The sequence below is a fragment of the Rattus norvegicus genome, chromosome 13, assembly GCF_036323735.1.
Source record: "Rattus norvegicus strain BN/NHsdMcwi chromosome 13, GRCr8, whole genome shotgun sequence".
Lineage (NCBI taxonomy): Eukaryota > Metazoa > Chordata > Mammalia > Rodentia > Muridae > Rattus > Rattus norvegicus.
Genome location: NC_086031.1, coordinates 96,638,398 through 96,653,397, shown reverse-complemented (window position 1 = coordinate 96,653,397; position 15,000 = coordinate 96,638,398). Strand labels below are relative to the sequence as shown.

At 44.1% G+C, this 15,000-nt stretch overlaps 1 protein-coding gene across 2 annotated transcripts in view; it reads right to left on the bottom strand.

The window, feature by feature from the left end:
- Positions 1–15,000, bottom strand: part of Tp53bp2 (tumor protein p53 binding protein, 2) — a 56,662-nt gene that overhangs the window by 23,693 nt on the left and 17,969 nt on the right. For both annotated transcript variants that reach the window (XM_039091490.2, NM_001427417.1), the window contains exons 2-6: positions 11,786–11,933; positions 9,333–9,446; positions 5,505–5,587; positions 3,979–4,080; positions 119–293 (exon numbers count right to left, since the gene is read on the bottom strand). In XM_039091490.2, the coding sequence (XP_038947418.1) occupies positions 119–293; positions 3,979–4,080; positions 5,505–5,587; positions 9,333–9,446; positions 11,786–11,933 (622 nt within the window). The remainder of the gene's footprint in view (positions 1–118; positions 294–3,978; positions 4,081–5,504; positions 5,588–9,332; positions 9,447–11,785; positions 11,934–15,000) is intronic.

Sequence of the window (15,000 nt, the reverse complement as noted above, 5' to 3'; positions counted from 1 at the left end):
CTAGAGTCCACAGACACGTCCTGTGCCGCTCTGAGCTGCTCTGACGTCTTAGGCCAACCTCTGGCGTCTTACGCCAACCTGACTTCAAAGGTGGCCCTGCTGTCTGCGGGCCACATACCCAGCTTCCCGTTGCTCAGCCTCTTCTGCTCCACATGGCCCTTCAGCGCCCTCACTTTCTTGAGCTTGGCTTCCTGACTTTCAGCGATTTCTCTGAGCCTCTTAAGTTTCTCCTGTTCAGCAGCTTGCTGCTGTTGACGTTGATCTTGCTGTTTTAAAAACTTTAAGCGTTGCTCCTAAAGGGAAAAAAAAGCATTTATTTTTAAACAGGCGCACTACCATCTTCAATATAACCCCAGCCAGCCCTGGCACACCAAGACTGGAGCTCCTGTAACGCTGTTCTGCTCTCCCCAATCACCTGTGTAGCATCCCAAACACACACTCCTTGGCCATCCTAGAACTCTTGGAGAGAAGACCTAGAAATTAGAATTTGTAATCCAAGTGGTTCCTGCACACTGCGGGAACAGTAATCCCAGAAGCAATTTTGTAAAGACCTGTGTGAAACAGACTGCATGTAGAGTGTTTGTGTGTGTATACATGTGTGTATATGTATGCGTGCTGGCGTGACAGACCACAAGTCACCAATGGCTGTCTTCCTTGATCACCTTCTCCCTCATTTCTAACACTGTTTTGACTTTTGTGTGATGAAGTTTGATCATATTCAACCCTTCATCGATTCCTCTCAGAGCCATACCTCCTTCCCTACCCACCCAACTTTGTGTCTTTTTCTTTAAAAAGGGTTTTGTTTTTAATTATGTGTGTGTGTCTATGTGTCAGTCTGTGCACATAAATACAGAGGCCCGGGGATTTGGATGCCCTAACGCTGGAATTATAGGCAGCTATAAGCCACCTGACCTGAGTGTGGGACGAGAACTCGGGCTCTCTGGAGAGCAGTACATGCTTTTAACTGCTGAGCCACCTCCCACTTTAAAAAACAAGTACAATTTATGCTGTTCATGTGTTCCTGGGTGTGTGCCTTCCACTGGAGGGTGGCCAACCTACCGGGGTCCAGACCCTTAAAGAAAACCACTCGCCTCTCCTAGAAGCTATCAACTGGCAACAGCCCCTCCACTAGGGACTGCATGTCCAGCTCCTTTCCCTGTGCTGAGATTCTGTCTGGCTTGAGACTGCACAGGTCTTATGCATGTTGTCATAACCGCAATGGGTTCATCTATGTAAATACCCGGTTACGTCTGGAAAAGACTTTCCTTGTAGCCACTGTCTCTGTTTTTAAATCTTTTTTTCCCTCTTCTGCATGACCTGAGCCTAGGGAGGAAGGGATCATGGAGAGCTTAAGTTACTCACTGAACCTTGATTGGCCAGACTAGAAGGCCACTGAGCTGAAGGGATCTGCCTGTCTTCCTGAGCATCCCCTCAGTTCGACTGTCCCAGATGCTGCCAGTGTGACCAGTGTGCCCAGCTTTTACACCAAGCTCAGTTCCTCCACTGTCACAGCAGGCACTTCACCAACTGAGCTGTCTCTCTGACCCCAGATGCCATGTGGAAGAAGCTAACCGGGGGCCAGTAAGTGAAAGTGCTTGCCTGAGAACTGAGTTAAATCTGTGAAACGCACATGGTGGGAAGAGAGCCGACTCTCAAGAGTTTTCCTCTGATCGCCACACTTGTACTGTGGTAGAGATATGTGCACAAGCACATGCGCACGCGCGTACACACACACGCACGCACGCAAGCATGCACACACATGCACACACATGCACACACACACGCACGCACATGCACACACGCACGCACGCACACATGCACACACACACACACGCACACACACACGCTAACATTTAAAAAGAGGCTGGTTTTAAGAAGGAGCCATTTGAACTGGAGGTAATGTAAGAAAGAGGTAAATGTAGAGGATGTGAACCCCAGGGGAGCCATGAGTCCCTCTGAGATCTTGGGCTCCTTAAAGCGTCCCCAAGAACAGGCATTCGTCTCTTCATCTGTAACCTGGGCGTGAGCAGTACCAACTGCCTGCTGCTGCGGGAAGGACTAAGGACGACAGACCCTTGAGGAGCATGCTGAATATTATATATGCCATAAGTGGGAACTGGGAAGGGCCAAGGGGCAACACCTTTAGAAAACTGTAGTTATGCGATTTAAAATGTATTTTTATTACTTTATAAATTTAAATCATCAGTTATAGTATCTACAGTTAAGTAAAAAATATGCCTAAAACATGTAAATAGCATGAACTTTCAAAGTGAAGGTCTTGTGATTAGAGATTCACTCTGCAATAACCGACTGCTTATAGGAATGTGTGCCTCACTACTCGCTGTGACGGCACATGAGCCTATCCTCACTACTCGCTGTGTCGGCACAAGAGCCTATCCTGAGGTATAGAAAGGCAGGGCCTCAGATGCAGAAAGGACCTAGATGATCAGGTCCAGTTGGAGAAGCCCTGCACCACAGCACTGGAAACTGTGGTGTGGGGTGTTATACACAAGTCAAATGGATGCACGGGAATGCAGGACAGCATCACACACAAGAGCACAGTCATGCTGAGAACAGCTACGAGATCTCCTAGCCATTACCTCAGAGTCCTAACGGGTGACCTGTCAAGTCAGCATGTGACTATCCTGGCGTCCTAGAGCCTCCAGTCACTAAAGGACAGGTAAGTTAAGGATTCTGACTGTGTAGACTAAGAGCTGACAAGCTAGAGTCTGAAAGTGAAACAAGCTTGCCAAGTTGTTTGTTTGTTTGTTTGTTTGTTTGTTTTAAATCAATCAATCTCTCTTTTTCTTCTCATTACCCAATGTGCATAGTTAGGGCAGAAGTTATCTCACTGTAGGAATGTTGGGGTCACAGACATAAGTTACCACACCCAGCTTTACATGGGTTCTGAGATCTAAACTCAGGTTTTCACACTTGGACAACAAGCATATTATCCACTAAACCATTTCCTCAGCCCCTAAAATGTGCTGTTTTGGGCTGGAGAGATGGCTCAGAGGTTAAGAGCACTGGCTGCTCTTCCAGAGGTCCTGAGTTCACAACCATCTATAACGGGATCTGGTGTCCACTTCTGGCCTGCAGGCATACATGCAGGCAGAATGCTATATACATAATAAATAAATCAACCTCTAAACACAGAGCACACGCCTGTGACTACCCAGAAAGCATAGCTGAGTGGCTGCCGTGGAGGCAGAGTGGTAGGCAAGGCTGAGGCTTTACTTTGGAGCTCTGAGGAGCCAACAGAAGCAGCAGCAGTCAGAGAGACTAGTTCCCATAGTGACTGAAAGTCTTCTTGGGGCATTTTTTCTTACTCAAGATCAGGGCTGAGACTGTGAATAAAGCATCTTTTTCCACTGGGCCAAGTAGGGGAAAGTGTTCCTGCTGCAGTCAGGTGAGCTCCAGGGAACAAAGCGAAGCTTTCTTTCTAACTCTGCCATTCTCTGACTCTCTGACTCCCAGCACAGGGTAATTAGCCTTCATCAAAACCAAAGGCCAGGCCAGGCACAGAGGTGTGTGTGTGTGTGTGTGTGTGTGTGTGTGTGTGTGTGTGTGTGTGAGCCTTAATCTCAGCTATTCAGGACCAAAGGCCAGGCCAGGCACAGAGGTGTGTGTGTGTGTGTGTGTGTGTGTGTGTGTGTGTGTGTGTGTGTGTGTGTGAGCCTTAATCTCAGCTATTCAGGAGCCAGAGGCAGGAGGGTCCACTTGGGTCCAAGAGTTTGAGACCAGCAAAGATAACAGAGACAGATACTTAACTCAAAAATAAAAAAAGAATGGTAACAAAGACTAGGGGTCAAGAAAATCTTGAACAAAAATGATACAAGGATTTCTGAAAACTGCTGGAGAAAGTCTCGCAGCGGGTAACCTGGGGTGTAAGTGCCTGTGAGAGGCAACTGCCTTACAGGCAGGATGACTGAACAGTTTCAACGGCGACATTAACAGCGGCAGGCGAGGAGACACTACCTTAGTAGCCAGCATTTGTTGCTGGGCCTCGATCTGCTGCTGCTGGCGAGATGCCATTTCCTGGAGTTCAGCAAGCGTCAGGTCCAGCCTAGGACTGTTAACCTACAAATGGAAACACATCACCAGCTACTTCTATGCTATGATCAGAGATTCCATTCAAAGGTCTGCTTAAAAGTCCCATCTAAACTAATCATAACAAAGTTATTCAGATATTAATTTTCACTTTAATATTGACTGACTTATTAAGATGTAAGACAGACGATTCATACTGGCCAATGATCTTTTAAGTTGTAAAATTTAAATTATTAGTTGTAAAATTTTAACTACTTAAATAGTTTGGTCAGAAACAGTGAACAGTCATGATTCTTTGTTCTGTGGTTAATTTACACTAGGACAGTAGACTGTGGCTGCACAAACAAGGTACTAGGGTGTTGACAGCAAACACAGAACACTCATCAAAACATGATTAAACATCCATCAGCACTGGCAGGGCCTGGCAGTGCAGGCTTACAACCCCATCACTCAGCGGGCTGCAGCAAGAGTATGACTTCCCAATCCCCAAAACAGTCTAAGGAAACCCCAAAAGTTAAGAGCCAGAGCAGGAGGAGGGCCACAAGTTCAAGACTAGCCTGATCTACAGAAGGAAGCCCTCCAGGCCAGCCAGGGCTACACTGTAAGACTCGGACTCAATCTGCTGTATCTTAATTATACTTACATAAGGCTTCCTTTGGAAAATTAACCAATTTCAAGAAATTATGTATTAGATTCTACTCAGAAATATTTTGCTATTCAAATTACTTCTGTCACCTTCCACTGGCCTCATTACAGTAAGATAACCAACTGTGAGTCAAAGAACAGAACCAGGAAAAACTAACAATGGAGAACAGGTACTTTAGATACTCGAGACTCTTGCAAAAATTAACTATGAAGTACAGTAAGATAATTCAGAAAATTCAGAATGATAGTCAAAATTCTGGGCTCTGAAAAGGATACCTTCAAAGATACTTCAATGCATATACAACAGCAAGACCATTAATAAATAATTCCCCATTTTCCTAAGTGATTATAGATAGCAACAAATAAAAGCACCAAATGTCTCCTGGAACTTGCCAAACACTAATTTTTTTGCATATTTATGGTATACTCAGCAGTTAGCTTCTTAGAGTAATAGGCACTTAAGAATCAGGGCTATACCTATGAAATATATTTAAAGAAACTTTTAAAGGGACTGAAGAGATGGCTCAGTGGCTAAGAACACATACTGTTCTTGCGGAAGCCTCAAACTCAATTCCCAGCACCCACAGCAAGCAGCTCACAGGTGTCTGTAACTCCAGCTCCAGGTCATGTGATACCCTCTGACCCAGAAATAAGTAAAAATTAACTTTTTTATATTAAAAAAATGTTTTAAAGAAAAAGCCTTTAAAAGGGGTCACCATTAATCTGCTGAATAAGAAAATGACAATGGATAAGATACAATGTTTAAAGACATCACTGTGACATACAAGAAGATAAAAAGGAGCACTTACTCCATTCTCCTTCCTCCGATGCTCACCAGGAACTTTTACACCATTTCTCTTTACACCTGCATCTTGGGATCTTGGTCCACTCACTAAATACAGATTCAAAGGCTGCATTAACAGTAGTTGACAGAAGTTCTAGGCAGCAATGCGCCTATTTACTGCTGCCTGGTACTTAGGCATTTGTACTTAAGAGCACTGGAGGCCAAGTCTCATCATTAGGCTTGTTTTGAAAATGCAACTATGTGGGACAGTGAACAGCATCGAGGTAGCTCCCGTCACCCACTCCCTAGGAAGCCACCTGCGCCACTCCACCGTGGGGGAAGAAGCTACAGTGCCTCTGGCTCCAGGCAACGCACACCACTTACTTACAGTTGCTCCTCCTAGTTCTAGGCCATGCAGTGAGGAGTGAGGAGGGACCTATAGTCTCAGCTACTCAGGAGGCTCAACCAAGAGAAGCCCAGGTTCAAAGCCTGCCTGTCTCAAAATAAAGAGGGCTGGAGGAGCAGTGACATCTCAACAGGTTAATAAGGTGGTTGCCTCCAGGCCCAATGAGCTGTTTGATTTCATGGACCCACAGGATGGAAAAAGAGAACTGACTCCCATAGTTTTCCTTGACTTCCATATACATGCTACAACACGCACATGTACAACAACATGCACACCACGGAATGAGCACATGTACACATGTGTACACACACAGAGACACACACACTAAATAAATAATAATGAACAAACAAATTTCATTTTTTAAAACATCAGGGGTCTGGGGTATGTGGAGATAATCAGTGGGCGTGTGCTTTCCGCATGACCAGGATGCTACTCCAGTGTCGTGCAAGGAGGGGAAGTGTTCCGTAAAAGAACTGAAAATTCCATCAGTCCACCTCTACTCATTCCAGTGAAAAACTCGTATACTTCAAGAAGAAGTAGTTAAAAATCAGAATCTGTGGTATTCTGATTATTTTATTTACTGAGACATTCTGTGCCAATCCATAATTATGCTATAAAGTATATCCTTATTAATTTATGGAAACTATTTCCATTTCTCTTGACTTGAGAAAGTCTAACTAAAAACTAGTAACTACTCTGCTTTTTAACTAAAAGGAGGTTTTCAAGCCAAGCCACATATCTCAGCACTACTCAAAGCACAACAAAGGAAAGGAATAAATTTAAATTAATACATATATGAAATATCAATAAAGATAACTTTTTAAAAATGTATTAAACTCATACCCATACTTCCCAAAAATTAAAACAATTATTACAATCATTACAATTATTGTAATTATTACAATTATTACAATTATTTGAGAGATTTTTTTAAGACAAACACATGACTTGAATCATGTCAATTATACCTACCAGGGAACTTAGAACAAATTTTGTGTCAATAAAAAAAAAAGCAATTATGACTAGCTAGCCTCAGAAGCAAGCAGTATACTCAATATATAATTTTAATAACTTTTTAATGCTGTTTGACTCTAATAAAATAACCTAAGTAATTTATCACAGTTTCTCTCTAAGAAAAGTAGTTTTCTATAATATAAATATTGCTTTCTCTTATCTCAGGGGAAAAGTATTCACTTAGCTTTTACTAATAGGCAGTTACATAATTAAGAGTAAAAAGCAAAGGTTTTAAGATAATTTCAAACACATTGTGGGTCACAGTTAAACAGCATTAGCAGTCTGAGCAGTCATCTTGCTCTATAGCAGCCTAAGCACTGTGTGGCACTGCTGTGTGCAACAATGTGCAAATAGCTCCTTTGTCTTCCTTAACACTTGTATTTCTCACATTACAGATACGCTGAAACTGCATAATGCACTATTGCGAGACTATTTAATAATTCACCCAGTGTTGCACACAGCAAGACATTTGAACTGGAGGCTGGACAGCCAAAATTCAACTTATTTAAAACTCGGAATGTACACAGTAATTTAAATACAAAACAAAATAAAAACATGATACAAATGTTAATTAAAGGTATTTTTAAAAGAAGGCTTAGAGGGAAACTCTGTATTTAAAATAAAATTACAAACAACCAGTGACACTGAAACCCATCTAAGTCGCCTGGTCTGGGTGAGTCAGGTTTGTGCTCTTGGCTCTGCCACTCGGTGTGTGTCCTGACGAGCTACTCAACCTAAGTCTCAGCGCCTCCCATCTGTAAAGACTCACACTAAGCCAAGTCTGGCCCCGACACTAGTCACTTCTAATGTTCAGGTGCCATGTGGATACCTGGATTAAAATGCCACCAAAGAGTAAAGCTGGGACATTACACTGGCCACTAATTAGATGTTATCTACATTCTTACTTCCAAGAAAACCGTCCTTACTTTCCTTTCAAAACCCCCCGCATGCTGAGAAAGACAGCGTGATCCTGTTTCAAAATGCGGCTTCCCAGACTGAATGCAGGTTCACTTGTACCTTACAGGCAAAGCCACATCTCAGCCCTCAAGCTTCCACTTGCTGTATTACCTCTGCCCTGTCTGTCTATATCAACTCAGGCTACAACTATCAGGAACAAAGACTTTATCATGCATTCTTTTATTTCCTCCGATCTGCCTTCATTTTGGACCCCGAGACTCAAGAGATCACCTAAGTTCTATGGCCAAGCTGTTTCTAAATCAGACTCATTTTCAAGGTCTAACCTGAAATTTCACATTTAATCAGTCTACTTTTGGATGACCCATTTCTCCCCTCACTACATTTGTCTGTTAATCTAATTCTGAGGTTCATCACTGGATACAATCTACTCTTTCCTCATAAACCCACCCTTTCTTCACCCTACCCCTGTGGCGGTGACTAGTGTTAACTACTTATCTGACTATATCTAGAGTCACCCATGAAACAAGCTGCTGGTCCTGCCTGTGTGAGAACATCTTAATCAGGTTAATTAAAGCTTGAAACTGCCTTAACTGGGCCACTGCTCACTATGAGTGGCCCATCCCCTAGGCTAACCCCGTGCTGTGTACAAAGGAGAAGTGACCTAAGCACAAGTATTCACTGCTCCAGCTTCCTGACTGTGTATGTGAGGTGACTAAGTTCCTGCCAGTTTGATTCCCTTCCAAACACACTGGAACCCTTGACCCGTGAGTCAGGATAAGCCTCCTTCCCTAAGATGCTTCTGTCAAGGTTGTCACAGCAACAGGAACCATCACTAAGACACCCACCCACTTAGGTGTCATCTAGCACACACCTGCACCACCTCTGAACTGCCAACAACACTAGGCCAGTCTGTCTTCTAGTACAACCTCCTGAGCTGCAGAGCACCACAGAGGAAACTCTCACCAGATCGCCTCAATGCGTCCAGCACCCTACTGCTCCAGTACACATGCACTCCTTTTCCTAACAGCACAACCTGTCCCCCCACCTCATCATGTCCACACATCTATCTCCACCACAGGAAAATACAAGTTTTCAGATAAAAACACCTCAACTCTACACCCACAAACTGTCCAGAGTTAAGTATATCTTTCCTGTTAATGTCAGGACCCAGATTCCTTCTTTTATCTAAGAGGAGAGCCTATCAGGGTGGAGAAACGCACTTTCAGGGACCTTGCTGCACCAGGTAAACATCCCTCTTCTCTCCACTTCAACTGTGACTCCTTCCTACCACACCAGGAAACTACAGCCCGGCTTCTGCCTTTTTCGAGCACTCCACACCTCTTTCTCTCCACTGTCAGTCACATCTAGACTAAGAAACCCTCTGCTGCTCTAATGTCCTAGCTTCCCTTCATCTTGCCAATTCCCCAGCTTCTCATGTTATGCCTCTCCCTAGCTATTGCAGTGCACAGAATAAATAGCTCGAACACCAGTTATGATTCCCAGAATATTACATACCGATGTCCCTGTTAGGGGGGCGTTCATGACGAAGAAAGAAGCGAACTTCATTCCTCTGACTTCCGAACCGCTGAAGAACATCAAACATTCGTTCATTGTCAGCAACTGGGCGCTCTGAAAGGAAAGAGTCATATGAGCTACAGGTAAGGAAAGAGAAATATACCCTTGATGCAATCTACGTTACAGATACAGGAAGTACTTGGTATTTCACATACCTTTTCTATCAACAGAACTCAGAAAAAAGCTATGTCACTGATTTCCCATACAATCAGTGTCAAGTGAGTACAAAGCAATAGGAACAGTGGGTCTGTGCCACATGTCAGTGTCATGCAGACTCTACTTCAGTGGCGTCTTACTATCTGTAGGCATGCACTTAACTTGTGAGGGAGCTTCACAAGTTAATGTTAAGGGAGCTTCAGAGCTTCATGTGACTTACATAGCCAGAGACCCACTCTCACGAATATTAATGTCCAATGAGCCCCTAAACATATGAAGAAAAAATTAAAAGCACCTTTCTAAATGGTCTCAGCTCATGTGGTACATGTGCCCGTCTGCACACATGTGGGGGCCTGAAGCTAACACCACGTCTTCTCTACCACTTCCTCTTTCCCTTATTTTCTGAAACAGGGTCTCTTCACTAAGTTTGAATTTTTGCCATTTTCACTAAACTGGGTGGCCAGTGAGTCCCTGGAATCTCCTTGTCTGTACCCCTGTACCCCAATCAGTAGGCTTATAGAGCTCACAGCAATATCCAATTACAGGAGTGCTGAGGATGCGAACAGAAGTGCATGTTACATGCAGCAACCACGTCTACCCACTGAGCCAACTTCCCAGACCCAATATTTATAAACTGTTTGAAAATAATGTTAAGGGTCAAACATTCATTTGCAAACAAAAGAATATTTCAATGGGATGATATCTGGCCCTCTTGAAGCAAGGCTGACAGCTTTCAGAACTTTCCTAGAAACAAAACAGATACAGCTAAATACTCCAGTAACTGAGAAGGCTTCAGTAGAAACAATGTATCCTGAGTTACACTAGTTAAGAAGGCAAGTGCACAAACTCAGAGCTCTCAATGACTTCAATATAATTTGTGTAAGAACGTTGAAATGGCCTATGAAAACTATACACTTATCAGTAATCAAAGACACCATCTCTCAGTGCCTTAAATAAACAACATGGACAGAGACAGGGCAGCCAGGTAGTCAGCAGCCAATTTTGTGACTTGACCCCGAACTTAATCTGCTTGGTTGGAACAAACAGCATGCAGTCCTGGTTCTACTTTGAGTAGCAATGATGATAGAACCACTTTCTACAAACGACACAATTCTACAGTGCCCCCAAAAGGGGTAAAATTCTGAATAGACACCCTACTTCTCCCCTTACCACTACAAACCTGGGAAGGGAAGGGAGGGGAGGGGAGAGAAGGGGAGGATGGGTATGGGCACTCATCCTGGTCCCTGATACCCTTTCCTCTGGCACAGGGAGCCCATCCATCTACCCTTCGCTACTGCTGTCCTCACAGCACTGTAACGGAAAGCGCTGACACCTGCCCCTCCTCCTGCAGTGGGAACAATCTGAAAGCAGGAAGTTTCCACCTCTGTATCCCTAGTGCACTGGCATCCGAGAAATGATCTCCAAACAAATGCATGAGCAGGCAGAAAAGATATAAAAAGGGAGGGAGGGAGGGAGGGAGGGAAGAAAGGAGGGAGGAAAAGAAGAGACAGAAGCAACAGATGAATACACTTAAAGCTTTGGGGTGAGAATGCCTTTCTTTTTTGGTTTTGTTTTCTGCAGTTCTGGGGACTATAAGTCAAGTACTAAGCAAGCATCTGCATCTGCTTCTGGAGTGTGGCTACACTCTGACCAGCTCCCTCAAGCTCCTCCTGCTGTGATATCCCCACAGTAACAGATGACAACCTGAACTATGGTTCAGATCTTAGCAAGAGGAAACTTAGACAATCTCCAACACCAAAGAAGAGAAGGGAAACATCAAATTTCTAATTAAGGAAAGCTTTGTGTTGCTGGTGGTAGATTTTTGTTTTGTTTTGTTTTGTTTTGGTTTGGTTTTTTTGTTTTTTAGAGACAGGGTTTCCCTGTGTAGCCCTGGCTGTCCTAAATCCACCTGTCTCTGCCTCCTAGATGCTGGGATTAAAGCTGTGCACTACCAATGCCCAGCAAGGAAAACTTAAACATACAAAAACAAACAAACAAACTTCTGAGTACCATAACAATGTACCAGAAGCTTCCATCCAACACACTTGTGACTTCCTTCTGTTGCAGGGGGAAAAAGGTCCTTGCTTACCAAAAGAGTTGAGCAAGAACATGACCTTCTAAGGTGCAGGCTATCCTGCTGTCTGTAGGAGAACAAGAGCACCCCACCCCTGTCACAGTTCCTAGAACCCAAAAGCAACAGAAGATAGCGGAGCACAAACAGAAAGCCAGGTCCATACCAGAGCCACACCACACTTCAGCCAAATGGCAGTCGCTCTCCCCAGGCTCTTTGCACAGATCCACCACATCTCTGCATACGGTCTCTGGGGTAACAGGAACTTCTGTGAAGTGCTGCTCGCTGTTACTGAGGTAAACTGTCAGGAACATCTGAAACAGAGGGAAACCGTTAACTGTCTTGTCTGCCCAGGTGGCATTCCCCTTAGATCCCTGCCCTGAAACAAAGAGAAGAGCTGGGGTAGGCCCAAAGCACTGGGTCCTTGTCCTCTCCCGGGAACTGCCTGCAGAACTGGAAACACCACAGGGCAGTCATAGGCAGCGTCAGACAGAAGGGAAAAGCTAATCCTTTTCTGCCATTTTCATTTGTACTGTTTGTTTAGCAAAAACTGAGATAGACCAAGACATTGAACAGATCTTTTCATGAATCCTTTCATAGTTGATCAGAGAATGCCATACATGCCCGATGTGGTAGAATACACTTGTAGTCCAAGCCACTCAAGAAGATGCTTTCAGTTTACAAGTCCTGGGCAATAGTGCACCGCACTAATCAGGTGTCTGTTCTAACTTTGGCTTCAATATGAATGAAATTCACTCAGGAGTGAATGTCACACACACATACTGACGGATGCATGTTTCTTTAGAAGGATATATAAAATTAGAGTAAAATTAGGGAACAAGAAACAGTAGCCAGAACATAGAAGGAAACCTCATTTTTACATCACATGAATACATTAACTATCCAAAAAGTTTAAACTGACATGTTTCAATCAAATCTAATACCTAAAGTATGAGAATAAGTAGAAATTAGCTAGGATACCAAAACCTACAATAGAATTAAAACTCACTGTAGATCTTGCTCCTAGTAAAAATAAACATCTTAAAAAGCCCTGCTACCAAAGAATTCACATTTCTGTGCCTATCAAATTATTTAAAATTTATGTTAATTCCTAAAGCTGAAGAATCAAACAAGCAGCAAACCAGTTTGATGAATGCAAGAACCCTGTCAGTCACTCCTGTGAACAACACCCACTCCATGGAGTTGGTGCATAGCAGTATGGAGAATAACCCTGTTACAAGGTCCCCTACTCACAGGGAATGAAGAGAGGATGCCGAGAATGTGGGAACTTGATAAACAATGCACAGGACACCGCCTTTCAAAATAACTGAAGGAGACTATGTTGACCATTGACAAAGTGTGGAGTTTACACACACACACACACACACACACACACACACACACACACACACACGCACGCAGAGTGTGTTGAATCTAACTCTGGTCACAGAGACATGGTAGCATTACAGAGTTAGAGTTGGAGTTTGCCAAAAGTCACTTGACCTACCTTGCAGGCTGAAACTCCTCTGGCCACCACCCCAGTGAGAAAGCTGCCTCGCCTCCTTGTGAAAGGGCAGCACTGAGGAGGGACAGTGACGAAACCAACTCAGGCATCACACTGGGGACCAGATCTGGAGGCACCTGGACTCTGCTCCTCAATGATAAAGCCTGTTCCCTTGGGCTCCTTCACCTCCCCTTTGCAAAGGTATCCCCTAGCTCATAGAAACACCTATCACATACAAAGTAATCCATGAACATGCAAGTGGATTCTGTTAAAACAGTAAGTAAAGCATATGAAAGAAGGCAAATGCTGTCAAGATTCCTAGTTTGAACTGAGTGCATTCAAGCTAATTACCTGGGGCTTTGTGAATTCTGATAACTGTACCACATGAAGTGTGGTCCCTAAAGCCTCAACTTAGCCAACAAGGCTGCATGTAAGCTCCTTACACACGGTGCCATGACAACACTGGGAAAAAATAAAGATTAACCAAGCTCAGAGAATGCTCCTCGGTTGCTGCTGGGCCAGAATACCCAGCATACCTAACCACAGTATTAAGTAATGCTGCTCTGTATTCCTCACCCACACTAAACTTTCTCTGAAGCTTAAGGCTTCAAAAGCACTGTCTTCCCTGTAAGTTAATACCAGATAGAAGAACATTTACCAAACACACTGCAGCAGCAAACAAACACTGTTACACAATAGACCTCTGTGCACCTCTGTCTTGCCTGCTCTTTCACAGACATTATCCAAGGACTTACATCAACCCTCAGACAAACAGAGCAGGTATTATTTTCTCTTTATCAATGAAGAAAAAGGCTCAGAGCAGTGATCTCCTCGGCTACTGAAACAAGGTCAGAGTACAACTTTTTACTCTTCAAGATGTCTGAGATTTTGGCAGAGAAACACTAGGAAGTCCTTCACTTAGCCAGCCACCTCAGGTTTAAGAGCAATCTAGCCTTTGCTTTCTAAAGCACAACTACTGTAAGAATGTGAGAGGTGTTCCTCCCTGAGTACTTGCCCCATGGAACTAACACTGGTATGAATGGCAAGTGCCTGGGCCAACACCCTTCTTCCCCATAAAAAGTAGCTGTGCCCTCAATCCCTGTGCTGAAATCCTCAATTCTGGATGAGCAATGGCATTTTGCTGGCTTCCTGAACAGATCTAATTAGAACCCCACACTTCTACAGAATGCTTTAGAAAGGGTACCTCTTTGAAAGTGGATTCTATTAAGTGGAGGCCAGGTGCCTCTAAATCTTCTGGTCCCCAGTATGATGTCTGTTATCTTTAAAGTGAGTCCTATGTTCCATAGGAACTGCCTTTTAATTAGGTGCAACAATAAAACTCAACAGACTACAGTCCACAAGATCCATGTGTCCTGCCCATACCAACGACACTGCCACCCATTAACTTTACAACTCCTCCCTTCCTCTGCCCACAGTCTCTGTTCTACCAGAGTCCTCCAAGTCTTACACAACAGGCCTGCGCCCGACTCGGAGCTCTGCACTTGCTGCTCCTGCTGAGCATGCTCTTAAGCAGCACAGCTTGGTCTCCTTCTTCCCTCTGCGGTGTCACCCGCTCAATAACACCTTCCCCGCCACCCCACCTAAAATTCCAACACACCCCTCTCACCCCCCTCCCACACGTACACAAGTCACTACCGCTCCGTATGTTCTATACTGGACAATCATGAGCTTCCCATCAATTACAAACGCAAGTGCCATGCAGCCAAGGGTTGTCTCTGTTAGTGCCTTCCTGGTAGATACCAAGCATATGACATGCATCAAGATGTCACTGCCCTTCACAGGAATGCACTGAAGCAGAGAGAAAGCTAACCTCTGCAAGTCGTATGGCTGTGAAATAAACGGCAAAGCCAAGATCC